Consider the following 17,025-nt stretch of genomic DNA (forward strand, 5'->3'; position numbering starts at 1 on the left):
CAGTGAATACCTTCTTCTTTTTCACTAACGCAATCTTGATTTTGATCAGGTAGCTCAGGCTGCTATGTTCTCAGTCTAGTCGTTCTCCTTTGCTAATGAGCAGTTGAGGTGTGAGTATATGACTCAGTATTGGTCAGTGGGGCCTGAGTGGAGGTCTGCTGAGGGACTTCTGGGGCACATGTTATTCCCAATAAATAGAAAGAGAGAGGGAGATACCCAGAAGAAGCACTGTGCTTTGTTTTAGGTTGTGATGTTTGGAACTGGGCATCCATCCTGTGACTGGGAGGGAAAAGTCAAGAGAATGGCAGAAAAGCTGCCTCAGAAACTGACGTCCCTGAACTGCTCATATTATCAATCCTAACATCGCCTATCTCCAGACTGCTCATCATGTGAGGCTAAAAACTCAGTAATTTAAGTCAGATATTCTGTTTCTTGCATTCAAATGCATCCTAACTTATATAATGATGACTTACATTTCATAAATAAGGAAACAGAAGCTCTGAGAGGAAAAATCATTAGCCCCAAGTCACACATCCAGGAAGTGACAGAATGAGGACTTGAGTTTAGGTCTAATTCACTTTCTAATCCATGCTTCTCAACTACAGTAGCTGACATCCTAAACAGTGTTTAAAATCATAGTGTGGAACCATGTTATTAACAAATAACCTAGCTTTTGTCAGAAACTTGACTGCAGATCAAATTAATCAATCGGCATCTATGATATAAATGCAATTGCTTATTAAAATGTAAAACTGTATATTTACGAACCTGTTCAAAGTTTTCTCCAAAAATTATAATTATTCATTCATTCAACAAAATGCATTAAATACAATGCCTAATAATTTGTTCAATTGAATTCATCATATTATTCTTTTAAGATTAAGAATTTCTCTTTTCCTAATGACTGCTCTAAAAACACCAGAGACAGGCTTCTTCCCTTTTACGAATCTATGGCTTAAATAAAAAATCTTACAGTTTAAATAGTTCTTCAATGAAAAAAAAAATGTTTTCATAGCCCTCAAAATTTTTGCAAGTCCTCTTTTAATGTATTTTGTCATAGCATTAACAAAGTTTATATAAAAATTCTACAGCATAATTATGGTTAAAAATTTCTATTTTGAGTGAAATGTTTACTTACCTACAGTATGATTTATTTCATATTCAATATAATTTATTTTAATCCCTGGACCAATGGGCAAGGTAAATTCGAATGGCTGAGTTAGCTGAATGTAAAATAACAATTTTTTTTTTTTTTTTTTTGAGACCGAGTCTCACTCTGTCGCCTAGGCTGGAGTGCAGTGGTGCAATCTTGGCTCACTGCAAGCTCCGCCTCCCAGGTTCACACCATTCTCCTGCTTCAGCCTCCTGAGTAGCTGGGACTACAGGCGTGTGCCACCACGCCCGGCTAATTTTTTGTATTTTTAGTAGAGATGGGGTTTCACCGTGTTAGCCAGCATGGTCTTGATCTCCTGACCTCATGATCTGTCTGCCTCGGCCTCCCAAAGTGCTGGGATTACAGGCGTGAGCCACTGCGCCCGGCCTGAATGTAAAATAACAATTTAAAAATAGATTTGCAATACAACGAACACTTTTATGGTTTGTCACATGAACGAGAGACCTAAAATATTATGAATCTAACATGAAACACATTAATTCTTAAAACATTCAGTTTAAATGTTTTTAAACGAGAAGCAACTAGTGTGACTTATGCTATTAGTTAAAATAAAAAAACAAGTATGCTCATATATATTCTACCTAACATGTAAAATGTCATATATATTCTACCTAACAGTGATCATGAAAACAGTACCATTTTAAAAAAGATGTTTTTTCCAAAACACGTTTTTAAATCATTGCTATATTCTAAGTATATGTTTCATATACTTACTTCCTGATCCACTAATGAAATGTCAGGCCTCAACCCCTCACAGTAATGCATGTAACGGAGAGAATTTCCTGGCAAATCTCCTCTCAGTAAGATCATTGCATCATGAGGCATAGAGGTGAGAAGGTTCTTTGCAAATTTATCAATCACATAGTTGGTCCTTTGGTCACAAATGCTAAATAAAAGGGTCCAAAAAAATTAAAATAGCAACACTTTGCTACAGTTTTAACAAGACTAGGCTTATTTTCTATGCCATTCTTTTCCCACCATACAATAAACATTTAGTGTTTCAATATATTCTAAAATAATACATATATCTGAAGAAAGAATATTATCATCTGATAAGCAGCAGCTAATTGTGCAATTGAAAAAAAAAATCAGTCTACTGCTTACTTCTGGAGTTTATAATCACTTCCACAAAGAGGGAATCAGTACACGAGAACAGGTCCTTTTTTCCCCTAAGTGCAATCCAATTTTATTTTTAGAAATTAAGATTTCTGATTCCACTTGGAATTTAAGGCAAGTTTATGTTAACTCCATTTACTCAAAGGAACTTTCAGAACTGCAAAAGGAAATCTGCCCATTTCTGACTTGAACTTGTATGACATTTGTATGATTTTCTTGCATGCAGAGGTTGATCCTTTCCACTTCTCCCCTCCTGTGTTCCTCTCCGCCTTTGGAGATCAAGAAATCGCTAGGGGATAAGACCAATGAGAAGCAAGGGGAGGAAGAGTTTCCTGAGTTGTTTACTTCTCTCCAGGCATTATTTGCTATTGCCAATAACTTCATCCTTTTCAAGAATGAAGTGAACTTTCTAACTTCAAAGAAAAACTGGCATGAGTTCTAAGAGCATTCTATGAAAAAAGAAAAAGACGACAAAACCGTAATTAGTATCAAAAAATGAGACAAGCAATGCCCTTTCTGTTGTTATCAGGCCCATTACATTTGACGGAGCTGAGAAACACAGCCTCAAGTTGAATACCTGGGTTAGTATCACAAAGCAAAGGAACACCTCTAGGAACAGAATATTATCCCTGCCTTTGTAATTGATGTAAAAATTACTGTTTCCTACCTAATTCCCTATGTTGCAGAGTGATGAGGCACATTTTGCCATCTAGCAAAGGTGCTATGTATTCCATTCCCCCTGGGGCAAATGAAAAAAATCAAAACAAGATAAAAACACCTAGCCTGTGCAAACATGTCTGGTGTCGAACCTGGACTGCCCTAATGGCCTGAGCCAGGAGATGACTGGGATAAGAAAAGGCTGGGAAACACACTGTGAGCTTGGTGCACCTGCTTGAACTAGCGATGATGTTGTGTCCAGGACATGCAGCCCCTTCTCTCAAGGCCTCCTGGTGGACTTCCTAACACCAGCTCTACCCCAGTATTATAAAGAACAATGCTGTGTGTTTTTCTTTAACTTTTATTTTAGGTTCAGGGGTACATGTGTGGGTTTGCTATTTGTTATACAGGTAAATTCATGTCACAGGGTTTGTTGTACAGATTATTTCGTCACCCAGGTACTAAGCCTGGTACACAATAGTTACTTTTTTCTGATCCTCTTCCTCCTCCCAGCCTCCATTCTCAAGTAGGCCCCAGTGTCTGTTGTTCCCCGTCTTTGTATCCATGAGTTCTCATCGTTCAGCTCCCACTTATAAGTGAGAAGACGCAGTATTAGGTTTTCTGTTCCTGTGTTAATTTGCCAAGGATAATGGCCTCCAGCTCCATCCATGTTCCTAAAAAGGACATGATCTCATTCTTTTTATGGCTGCATAGTATTCCATGGTATATATGGACCACTTTTTCTTTTTCCAATCTGCCACTGATGGGCATTTAGGTTGATTCCATGTCTTTGTTACTGTGAATAGCACTGCAATAAACATTTGCCTGCATGTGTCTTTATGGTAGAATGATTTATATTCCTTTGGGTATATACCCAGTAATAAGATTGCAGGGTTGAATGGTAAGAACATTGGTTTTTAAAGTTAAGTTAAAAGAGAAAATTTAATCCTTTAAAATAATACCAGTTAAATCTCACTATAGCAAAATTCCAAGGGACTCTCTCTTCCAGTTCCATAATGTGTACTTGATATTGCTGGAAATAAATGAACTATAGTCTAAGACTTAGACATCTTTATGTTAGACTGAGATTCTTATTATAATGGTTATTAAACAGATTTGGAAAAATACATATAATAGTAATAATATATGAGTTAAGAAACTTTAGAACTTAATTTAAAAATAATTAAGGCTGGTGTAGTAGCTCACACCTGTAATTCCAGCACTTTGGGAGGCTGAAGACGGAGGCTTGCTTGAGACCAGGAGTTCAGGACGAGCCTAGGCAACATAGTGAGACCTTGTCTCTACAAAAAAAAAAAAAAAAAAAAAAAAAAAAAGAAGGAAAAAAGGCATGATAATGGTGGCATGTGTCCATAGTCCCAGCTACTGAGGAGGCTGAGGCAGAGGACTGCTTGAGCCCAGGAGTTCAAGGCTGTAGTAAGCTACGATCATGCCACTGTATTCCAGCCTAGGGGACAGAATAAGACCTTGTCCCCCCCCCCAAAAAAACATTAATATTTACTACTACAGAGTAAACTGGACATAAAGGAAAGAATAAAGTGAATTATTTTAGGGTATACCAAAAACCCTAAATCATTTTACTCTCCATCTAAGTGGTATTTTAGGTCATGGAATTTTACCTATACTAGGGATTCTAAAAGTATCTCTTGGGTTCTTTAGAGAAAAAGATACAAATAGTCTACATGCACCACCTAAACTCTTGTTTGCAATGGCCTGAAACCATACATCACCCATACTAAGATGCTGGTTCAGGAGGTTTAACAACCCTAAAAGCTAAAGAACTACTGCATTCAACCAAGCTATCTCACTTTAAGTCCTGACAACCAGTAGAAGTTAGAAATGAAATCAAGTGTTAGAATCTAAATATTCAGGTATCTCTGGCTTGACAGCTACTTTTCATAAAAACAACCATGTGTTACCTGTAATTAGAATATATTTGGTAAACTACAAAAAGAGTTGCAGAAAGCCATTCCAGACACTGAAGCCCATTGCTATTCAGTACTCTGTTAGTCTCAGACACAACTGCAGTCAAACCAATGCCAGCGAGGACGGCCACTACTGCATTGCTCTGCATCCAGAATCGTTCCACCTGTGAAAGAGACAAGCAATCAGTAGGTCCAGTTGACTAGTTTATGCTATCAGTCAGCTACTTATATATTTTTAAAATATACTGCCTGCATTTAGTTGTGTGTGCCTGTTGTCATTCAGGTTTTGTTAACTGAGTTCCCCAATCTAAGCCCAGGTCATTTCATTTTTCTATTTTCAAATATTCTTCCTTCCCAGTTTGACAGGTGCATCTCCCTTTTTAGATCCACACATTCATTTCAATACTGTGGCCTTCGTCTTGAACTCCAGTAATACACAGGCTGAAGGAGTTAGAGAATGCTTTTGCTTTCCTCCTGATGTTTCCTTCCACAGGGAGAAGCTCCACTGTCCTGGCCTCTCTCTGACCCCTCACGTATTTCTTTCTGTAGGATGTAAGGACTTATCCAACTGGGGAGTTTGGGAGCTGGGACTGGACCTGCAGCACCCTTTCTTTTCCTCTCACTTTCTCCTGGAAGTGAGCTACCCACAGCAAGCACCTGTCCAGGTCCAGAGTCTATCTCTGTGGCACAAGTTGGGTGGGGGAGACATGAGAAGAGGCTTGACCTCCACAGTACTACCTATGACTAGTGGGTAAATCTGTCTATTCTGGGATGCTGGAAGAGGAAGCCCCCTTGGCTACAGATATAAGCCACCTTTTCCAATCTCAGTATTATCAGATTAAAAGTGATTCTCCCACCCATTGTACTGTGTTATCTTGTTTCTCAATTGATTCAGAACTCAGGTGATCAAGTAGGGTATTATTTATTAGGCTTCCTAAACACACACACACAGACCACTCAGTTTCAGCTGTCAAAAAAGAGCTATTGACATTTGCAGAGATTCTATTATAAGTAGAAGAAATACTCTAATCTCAGAGACCGCTGCCAAAGAAAACAGAAACACAGTTGCTCTTTAGCCTAGGCCTCGGACTGGGTAGGTAAGAAATAAGGATATATGTTGTTAAGTGCCCTCAATTATAATTCATATTTCTTATGCTATTAAAAAAATTCCAGGAGAAATGCAGTTGTACCTATATTTGCAAGCACACACACATACAATGACTGACTTAAATCTACTTTACATTCATTTTTCTATTTAACAACTGTGTTAATGAAACAATGCATTCTTTTATCCTAAAAGAGGCCTTAGCTGTATTGGCTCAATAATTTAACTTTGATTTATAAAAATGTATATAAAATTTTAACTATTCCTTAAGTAATTTGCTCTTCTACAAGATTTATGAAATGCAAACTTGTACATTCTTCACAAACTTTCTGGTCAAAGGATGTATCTAAGTAAAACTTACCACACCCATGAAAAGTGGTTTTGAAATATCTAAATTTGCTCTCCAAGCAAAGAACAATGAATAAATGCAAAACATCCCAGTAAAAAGCCATACTAATGATGGATTCTGTCGGTCCCTACAACAAATAATAAAAATATGTCTAAAATATTTATATACATGAATGTCAAATATAATATCACAGGACTTTAAACTATTAGATCTATAAAACTTTCCATTTTAACTAGAAGCAAAGAGAGATCTCGGTTTTTAAAATCTGAGTTGAAACAACCAAAATATAGTAATAAACTTGAACTACAACTTGGGACTACACAGTAAAGGATATAAAGCTAACATTCACAGAAGAAATGCAAACTACTAATTTTGTCAAATTTCAGAAGTGATCAAATATAGGCAAAATACAAATATTTTCATGCTTGAAATAATAAAGATTTAAGAACGATAAATCTCAATGTTGGTGTGAATGCAGTGGTATGACAATATATGTTAGTATAATCCTTCAGAAAAGTTAATTTGATAATATTTTACTAGGAGCCTTAAAATATTAATAATCATTGACTCAGTTATTTGTCATGCAGGCATAAATCTTTAAGCAATAACCAGAAATGTAAATAAAGATTAATCCATAAAAATGTTTTGGTATTACTTATAATAGTGGAAAAAGTGGAAGCAATCTAGAGTTCTCAACAGAAGAACAGTTAAATTAATTCTCCTGTGGTCATAGGATGTTCTATTAGACAGACATTTAAATGATTTTAAGTATCTTTATAGTATGAAAAAATGTTCACAATAAAATGTTTAAGTGTCAAGTAAACAAAACTATAGATACATGTACAAATATATATTTACATACAAACACATACATTCAACAGACTAGATCATAAATGAATAAATTAATGGAGATTTACAGTGCTGCATTTTCCAGGGTTTCTTTTGTCATCAGGGATTACTTTTATCATCAGAGGAATTTAAATAATAGCTTCTTTTTAAAATCAGCAATAATAATCAGTTATGGCAGAGTAAGGAATCAAACCTGAAGTTTAGGACATCAAATGACTGCCTACTTAGACAGTAATATAATGCTCAATTTCTTGAAATCATTGATTTAGAATCAGAATAAAAGTAAGAAAGCAATACATATTTATCTTAACAGATAGCTAGGAGAGTCATTTATTTGGAGTATAAAATAATACTGGCAATGTTCTACAGTGACATACTGAAAACATTAATTCAATTCACGAACATAGAAAAATAACAGGAAAAGGAATTGTATTACTTACTTTCTTGCTAAACATATATTTGCACAAACTGCAAGGGCTTGGATGTTGAATGAGAGTTCGGTCCTCATATTTGTTACTTGAGAACTACAAAAAACAACCTAACTTATTGTTGGCAGGAAACAAATTTCATTAATTCCAAGTAAAATATTCCTTGTAGGATACATTTGATTATACACTGAACAATCATAAGGGCTTGGGTCAGATTTTCAAATTGTATCTTTTAAAGTTGGAAGAAAAAGTGCAATAGAAAGAGTTAAATAGTTCCAAGATGTTTTCCAATGGTAACATTTGGTTACCAACTTCCATAATTTGGAATAGAATCAGAACAAATAATTTTCTGTATTTTGATATTGGTATACTGCATAGAATATCCGCGACTGGTTTGATAGGAAGCTGTTTGAAATGAATTTCTGAACTTTTTCTGTTGGCAGTGCAGACATGGCCTCTAGTGATTTCGCAACTAATAACAAAATTAATTCAAATAGCTTTCTGGAGATCTAATACGAAGAAAATAAAGGCCATGAGAGAGAATTCCCAGCCATTCTTTTGTGGGTTATCTTTTTCCTTAAATGGTTTCCTTGTTTTCTATATCATTTGTTTTGGTTCAAAAAACATTTAAGCAATCTCAGAGAAATGTATTATTCTTTTTCCTACAAATAACCTAAATTTTTCCATTAACTCATATGCATTTTCAGTTATTATGTGAGTTCTAAAATAGCTTCTGCTCTAGCTGTCTCCAATTTTTAAAAAAGAAATGACTCTATACATCATCTCAAATAACTTTCTTCTCACTACCGGCAATTTTACTGGAGAAAATGTGATGCCATAATTATGGAAACCATACAATGTATATTTTACTAATGAAGACTCATCTACTATGAGAAGACGTCCTTACTCATTTTCAAATACACTTGAAAAATTGATTCCAGCATGAGGCCCATTTCAAACCATTCTTCAAAAGGAATGAAGTCAGTCTCAAAATTAATTCTTGGAGATCTATTGCTTAAGTGTAAGCGCTAAAAGATGGTCACTGCCTAAGGTTAGATTCAATAATTTCCTTGTACAGGATTGCAATTTAGAGATATGCATGGTGAAAAAATTTAATTTGCTTGACTGGAAAAGGGTAGATGATTGATGATTAGCTTCTATCATTTTGAAGGATTTTCTCATGAGTTAATTATCAGTTGCCTTTTTCAACATTCCTGCCCACCTGAAACAATTAAAGACTAGAAATTCTCATTCAGGGAATGCTAAGATTATGCCTTCATTCTGCATGACGAGTTGGTCCACACAAAAGTGTGGGTGTGAGTGGTCATCACTTTTGTCAAGCCTTTTTTCTGGGTATACAGCCTGCTATTATTTTAATGTGAAGGAGGCCGTTAAGGGTCTCAATAGATGACTTTTATGTGCAACTAATAAAAGTTAGACATATGGTCTAGGATTACTCTCTAGCGTTCTTTGGAGTTCATGTAGGGTTTGCTAAGGCAAAATATAACAGCTATCCTTAATGCTATAACAATCTCTGGAAGGTAGATAGAAAAGAGCAGGCAGTGAGTCCTGCATGGAGCAAAGCAGAATAAAATGAAAGCTCAGAGACATTGATATGACATATGACTGTCTTTATCTTTATTTTATTTATTTATTTATTTATTGAGACAGGGTCTCACTCTGTTGCCCAGGCTGGAGTACAGTGGCGTGATATGATGAGGACTCACTGCAGCCTCGACCTCCTGGGCTCAAGTGATCCTCTCACCTCAGCCTCCTGAGTAGCTGCGACTACAGGTGCATGCCACCATGCCTGTCTAATTTTTTTTTTTTTTTTTTTAATGTTTTGTAGGCTGGTTGTGTTAGCTCACTCCTGTAATCCCAGCACTTTGGGAGGCCAAGTCAGGTGGATAACTTGAGGCCAGGAGTTTGAGACCAGTCTGGCCAACATAGCGAGACCCTGTCTCTACTAAAAATACAAAAATTAGCTGGGTGTGGTAGCATGTACCTGTAATCCCAGCTACTCAGGAGGCTGAGGTGGGAGGATCGCTTGAACCTGGGAGGTGGAAGTTGCAGTGAGCAGAGATCTCACCACTGCACTCCAGCTTGGGTGACAGGGCAAGACTCCATCTCAAAAAACATTTTTTTTTTTTTTTTTTTTTTTTGCAGAGACAAGGTCTCACTATGTTGCCCAGGCTGGTCTCAAACTCCTGTGCTCAAGCGATCCTCCCACTTTGGCTTCCCAAAGTGCTGGGATTACAGGCATGAGCCACTGCACCTAGTGCCATCTTTATTTTTGAAAAGAAAACTGAGCTTCTTGTTACATTCCCCCAGTGAAAATGAGAAAGGCACAAAAGTCTCACACATAAAAAGAAATATTTAAAATCAATGGTGAGAACCATCAAAAGGTTATGTGAAAGTAACTGATGGCAGGGAGATATTTCCAAGATATAATGTAAAGTAGAAAACAGCAGGCTAATGAAACAGTATGTTTACTATGATCCTACTTTTAAAAAGAAACACAAATCTTAAAATATTAGAAAATATAGTCCAAAATATTAACAGATTAATAATAGTGGTTATCTCTGCATGTTGGATTTATAGGTAGTTTTAATTTTCTTATATTTGCTTACCTGTATTTTCTAAGTTTTCTATAAAGATTATGTACCTTTTTTGAAGTAGAAAAAAGAAGTCGTTTAAACAGAAAGGAAGGAAGGATGGCTGGAAGAAAGCAAGCTAGCAAGTAAATTACACCGAAATTGTGAGAACTCATAAACTGCCTCACGTATAAAGTTGAAATATTCTCCTCAGTTTTTTTTCAAACAGCCCCAAGAGTTCCAAATTAGTAATTAGTTAGGACATCACTTCAGTGTTGTAGAAACCTATTTTCTTCCAAAATTTTGTATCAGGTTGGTATGGATATCTTTCCACTTGTCTTAATCTGTAGGTTTTAAAGCAAATATTAACCCAGTTTTCAAAGAACACTATTAAATAATATAGATGAAAATATATTTGCTTAAGCCAGCTCTAATAAGGTTGGATGTTAAAAATATGGAAGCCAAAGATAGAGCTTATGGCAAGGATAGCCTAAGGAAGTCATAGGAGACATTACATAAATTAAGCTCTGAAATACTAAAAACCAAAATAACAAGAAAACAGTTGTTCAATTGAAGGTTGAAACATTTTCATTCTATAAATACTCTATATAGTATTCTAATATTCACCGTTGTGTTTATTGCTCATTTTAAGCTCTATCTTATTGAAGGAGGTGCTAAAAATATTTGAGAGTACAGTCGGCCCTCTGCCTCCATGGGTTCTGCCTCCGTGGGTTCAACTAACCTTAAATCAAAAAAATTTGGGGAAAAAACTGTCTATACAAACATATACAGATGTTTTTTCTTGTCATAATTCCCTAGACAATACAGCATAACAACTATTTACACAACATTGACATTGTACTAGGTATGATAAGTAATCTAGAGATGATTTACAGTATACAAGAGGATGTACACAGGTTATATACAAATATTATGCCATTTTATATCAGGACTTGAGCACCCATGGATTTTTACATCCTCAGGAGTTCCTGTAACCAATACCCCATGGATACCGAGGCACACCTGTAAATACAAACAACTGTCAACTGTACAGGTAAAAACTACTTCTCAGACATACTTTGTTACAAAGAGATGAACTCAGAAATCCCTAAAATCACTTAAAGGAACTAATAGAGAATTCATTTTAAAATAGTTTCAAATATTTCATACTCACAGCAATATTTCAGACATACTGGATCCTATTTCAGATTTGGCCTAAACACAAAAGACCAACATTTATTTGCATAAGCATTAAACTGAAGCTTTATTAGGCTATTGTATTTTAACAATCTTGACTTAAAAGATATGGGTTTTCTTAAAAAATTTTTTATTTATTTTAGGTTCCGGGGTACATGTGCAGGTTTATAACATAGGTAAGTTGCATGTCAAGGGGGTTTGGTGTACAGATGATTTCATCACCCAGGTAATAAGCATAGTACCCAACAGGTAGTTTTTTTGATCCATTCCCTCCTCCTACCGTCTGCCCTCAAGTACACATGTCCATGTGTACTCAATGTTTAGCTCCCACTTATAAATGAGAACATGCGGTATTTGGTGCTCTGTTCCTGCATTAGTTCACTTAGGACATTAACTCATTCCTTTTTTATGGCTGTGCAGTATTCCATGGTGTATATGTACCACATTTTTAAAAATCCAGTCTACTGTTGATGGGCATTTAGGTTGATTCTATGTCTTTTCTATTGTGAATAGTGTTGTGATGAACATATGTGTGTATGTATCTTTATAGTAGAACAATTTATATTCCTTTGGATATATGGCCAATAATGGGATTGCTGGGTTGAATGGTAATTCTGTTTCAAGTTCTTTCAGAAATCGCCACATTGCTTTCCACAATGCTTGAACTAATTTACACTCCCACCAGCAGTGTATAAGCATTCTCTTTTCTCCAAAACCTCACCAGTATGTTTTTTGACTTTTTCATATAATAACCATTCTGACTTGTGTGAGATGGTATTTCATTGTGGTTCCAACTTTCATTTCTCTAACGATTAGTGATATTGAGCACTTTTTCATATGCTTTTTGGCTGTGTGTTTGTCTAAAAGATACAGGTTTTAAATATACAATGTATCATTTCTTTTCATTTAAAGTCTTTAGTTCAAAGTCTTACTGAATTTTTAAAGAGAAGTCAGTGAAAACTAATTTGGACATCTTTTAGGAAGAATTTTAGAAGTAATAATTGGCAGGCTGGGCACGGTGGCTCACACCTGTAATCCCAGCACTTTGGGAGGCCGAGGTGGGTGGATCACGAGGTCAGGAGTTCGGAACCAGCCTGGCCAACAAGGTGAAACCCCATCTCTACTAAAAATACAAAAAATTAGCCGGGTAGGGTGGTACGCATCTATAATCCCAGCTACTCAGGAAGCTGAGGCAGGAGAATCACTTGAACCCAGGAGGTGGAGGTTGCAGTGAGCTGAGATCGCACCACTGCACTCCAGCCTGGGCGACAGACTGAGACTCTGTCTCAAAAAACAAAGAAAAAAAAAAAAAAGAAAAGAAAGAAAAGAAACAATAATTGGTTAGAAATCAGTTGAACTATTCCAGCAAAAATGATTTACATGTTAATAAACTAATAACCTTTTATACTTCCATGATAGACTTTCCTCAAGCTCTTTATGAGCACTTTGATTAAAATTCATTACAACCTGTTCATCTATTATTTCACAATTATGTATGAATTATATAAATTTCAAATCTAGAATGGTCTTCAGACAATATTTTATGGAATAACCAAAATAAGTAAAGCAGAATATAAATGTAAAGTATCAAACTCTCTCAGTCAAAATAATTAATATTTTCCTTTTATTAATCTATTTTATTATGAAACATCTCCTACACACAAAACCATATATAATACATCTTTAAGGGTCAAAGAGCTTTTAAAATCTACAGATCCATCAGTCATTTAAGAAACAAAACCTCATCAAGATCATAAGATATCTCACAAAGCCCTCAAAGACTTTTTCTTCCTTATCCCACAGCAATAACTACTACCTTCAATTTGGTGTTATTTCCCTATTTTTTATAAATATAAAAAAGTAGTTCTACTACTTTTGTATGTACCCTTGAACAATAGATTGTTTAGTTTTCGCATGGTTTAGAGTTTTGTATAAGTGGTATTATATACTACATACTCTTCTGAGACTTGCCTTCTTAAGTAGGACACAAAAGGACAAACCAAGAAAGAAAAACCTGATATAATTGTCTATATGAAAACAAAAAATCTTCTGCTTATCCTTTCATTTTTCAGATTATCTTTACTGTGACTATGTGTAGTGTGTTCTCTTAATATGTCTTAGGAAAAGCAAGGCCTTTTGAACTTCTTTGGAGCACACTGGTTCCATTTAGTGAACTCTTATCTTATGAGGTATTTACAGATATGTCTTGAGTTTTAAAAACTAGATACTAACATAAACACTGTTCATGAAATATGTAAAAAAATAAACAATAAGAAGTGGTTTGGTCAAAGAAAATTTTTTAAATTGAGGATTTTTTTTCCTTCGATCTTTTCCAAATAGTTTTATTTACAGATCAAGTGCCCATAGTGACTCACTGCTAACAAGACTGAAATTCTTCAACTGTAGGTGGAAGACTTTTTAATGATTGCTATCCTAAAAAGTATATTCAGGATATACAACTACATGATGTTAAATTAAGTGATTCCAACTTTTCTCTAACATATATCAAAGGCCCTATTCCAAGGGGCAAGTTTGTTACATAAATAACCAAAATAAAAATTTGATCCACTGTCATTGATAAATACTGTTTTTTTAATCAAGGCCCAGGCAGAACACTGAAGTTTTGCCACTTGTTTCCTTAGAAGGGCTTTAAATCTGAATTTACCAGGCTAAAGGTTCCATATTCTTCCCTGAGAAAATGTGTCAAAAATCCTTGCAGTGTTGTCTGGTCTCCCCAGGTCCACCGGGCGTGATTAAGGTAAGATGAGATGGGAAGGTGGATGTAGGGCAGCAAACCAGCAGAGAAGTACAGGCTCAACTTCAACAAAGAGCCCAGGGAGAGTTCCTGCATCAGAGCATATCGGGTGGTAAAACAATGTTTATCTTAGTAGATTCATCCTGGAACTTCAAGAACATATCAAGGAAAACATCAAATATGTTTACTCAGAGCTGATCTCCCAATTTATATTAAGTCACCACAGAATACTATGTTAAACCTTCTGATTACTATGGATTACTAGAAAATTGCATCAGCCTCAACTCCTTTGCATGGCAGGTGAAAGCTGAGTGAAGCAAATAATATTAGCAAAGGCTCATGAGTATAATGTTTACTGCATCACTTACATTTAAAACCATGTCATGACAAGCAGCATTGCACAGCTAAGATTATGTGTTGTTTGGCTGATTCTGAATATGCCCAAAATACAATTCTCAGACCAATTCACTTCGTTATCATCATTAGGAGTAGACTTCAACTATATATATTATTATGATTATACGTTGACAATTCTTTCAACAAGGGTTTTGAACATTTCACAGAAATGTCTGGCATAAATGAAACTAGCTTTTATATAAACTCCAAGCTCATTCAAATGCCTTTTCTCCCCCTCAATTTATAATTAATTTATAATTAATTTCCCCTAATTAAAGAAAATTAGTTGTTATAAAAATGCTGCTTCATATACCTTATTTGGGAAAACATATTTCTCATTTGTAAAATACTTTTCTTAAAGGACAATACTGGCAAAGTTTTACAAATATTAAATCCAAAATATGAATTCTGGTATATTCCATCAATTCCTGTGTATCTGAACCAAGATTCAAATACTGCTTACTTTTGTAACTGGGAGAGGTGGTCTCTCACAAATATCGTATTTGGAAATTGCCAATTTTTCCTTTACAAAAAAGAGAAATTCATATGTGAGAATGAATATAAGAATCAAGGTTCACATTCACCAGAGGTAGAACCAGCAGTTGATTTACATTAGCATTTTCAAATAAACATTCGTAATTGAAAATGAAGTGTTTTATTACAGTACTGATTTCATTTGAGATTTCTATAGCAGTAATGAGATGCAAAAAAATGATGGCATGAAAGGAGTGTAAGAAATAACTAATCTAACAACATGCCTTTGCTATTCTTAAAATTAGTTTTAAAGAAAGTAAATGCTTATTTTTGCACAGTTTCTGCATATTATAAAGTTGAATTTAGAATGGTAAGATGAGTTGCTGCAGAATTTTCCTTTTGTGTGGAAAATAAACAGGGAGACAACTGCATGAGAGCTATTGTAGAGTTGGGGAATAAGTGGTTCCTAATCCTAACTGCACATTAAAATCACCTGGGAAACTTCTTAAAAATACTGATGTCTGGGCCTCACCCCAGATCATTTATATCAGAATTATTTTGGGGTAGAATCAAGTTTTAGCATAAATAAATAAATAAATATATACACACACACACCCCTATGTATATATGTACATATAGATACACGTATGTACCTACATTACTATATACATAGGTACATCTGTGTATATATACACACACAACAAACACGAACTTTTAAAAAGTTTCTCTGATAAGTAAGCAGCCAGGGTTGAAACCAACTGACTCAGGACTTTCTGCTCTGTCTCAAATCACCTCACAGTGAGATCCGACTACCCTGTTACTTCATTGGTAGGCCTTATTTTCTAGCCTCTGCTTTTTAACTAATGGGAAATAAAGAGTCACAGTTCTCACAATTTCATCACTCTCTGGTAGCTTACCTCAGTACAGGGAAAACAGGCCCTTAGTCCAGGCTCCAAAATTATCAACTCTGAATCCTCCATGTTTTACAGAAAGTACATGTCTCTCCTTTCAATCAACTAACATGAAATATGTGCTGAGAATGCACCCCTCTGATGTCTGTTTAGGTTAGAAGCCTGGCTAAGATGACTGATACTAGAGGGAGATGTATCCATCCACCCCCACTGAGTCACAAGAGAAATATTTGGGCCTCTTTCTTGTATTCCACAGAAAAGATTCACTGAGTTATATTTCATATCTCCATTTTTAATCAAGCATATATAATAAAAGGCCATATAAAGAACTTACTATATACACTACAAAACCACTGTTAAAGATACTGCTTGTTATGCCATTTAATAAGCTTTACATAAGGACCTCCATGATTGACTTCACAAAATTCAGTGCCAACGAAAAGTTCTTTCCTGTCAACTGCTATGTTTCCCTTTTACTCATTTTATTTATTTATTTATTTTTATTTTTTGGAGACAGAGTCTTGCTCTGGCACCCAGGCTGGAGTGCAGTGGTGCGACATCGGCTCACTGCAACCTCCGCCTCTTGGGTTCAAGCGATTCTCCTGCCTCAGCCTCCCAGGTAACTGGGACTACGGGCGCACACTGCTACGCCCGGCTACTTTTTTTTTTGTATTTTTTAGTAGAGACAGAGTTTCACCGTGTTGCCCAGACTGGTCTCGAACTCCTGAGCTCAGGCAATCCGCCTGCCTTGGCCTCCCAAAGTGCTAAGATTACAGGCGTGAGCCACCGCACCCAGCCCCTTTTACTTACTTTTAATCACATCATAAAATTTTATAACCCCATGTTACCCTTTTGCTTTACTGTTAAGAAGCTAATGTGTTCAAGTACAGTAAATAAAGCTATCTAAAGCTTTGGTATAATTATTTCCCTATCTCTAGATAATAATTTTATTTGTTTTATATGTTTTCTATTGTAATTCTGATTATAGCTGGGTATAATGAACAAATAATAAAAGGATAAGTAAAGCTGAGTTTGTACACAAACAAACAATAAGGTAAAAAGACTCTAGTGCTGACT

At 35.6% G+C, this 17,025-nt stretch overlaps 1 protein-coding gene across 1 annotated transcript in view; it reads right to left on the minus strand.

The window, feature by feature from the left end:
• Positions 1 to 17,025, minus strand: part of TMEM260 (transmembrane protein 260) — a 62,168-nt gene that overhangs the window by 19,246 nt on the left and 25,897 nt on the right. Inside the window, exons 6-11 of the mRNA XM_017872221.1 lie at positions 14,078 to 14,257; positions 11,390 to 11,430; positions 7,634 to 7,717; positions 6,357 to 6,471; positions 4,885 to 5,054; positions 1,889 to 2,060 (exon numbers count right to left, since the gene is read on the minus strand). Of these exons, the coding sequence (XP_017727710.1) occupies positions 1,889 to 2,060; positions 4,885 to 5,054; positions 6,357 to 6,471; positions 7,634 to 7,717; positions 11,390 to 11,430; positions 14,078 to 14,257 (762 nt within the window). The remainder of the gene's footprint in view (positions 1 to 1,888; positions 2,061 to 4,884; positions 5,055 to 6,356; positions 6,472 to 7,633; positions 7,718 to 11,389; positions 11,431 to 14,077; positions 14,258 to 17,025) is intronic.

Source organism: Rhinopithecus bieti, unplaced genomic scaffold (genome assembly GCF_001698545.2).
Source record: "Rhinopithecus bieti isolate Rb0 unplaced genomic scaffold, ASM169854v2 scaffold_6717, whole genome shotgun sequence".
Classification (NCBI taxonomy): domain Eukaryota; kingdom Metazoa; phylum Chordata; class Mammalia; order Primates; family Cercopithecidae; genus Rhinopithecus; species Rhinopithecus bieti.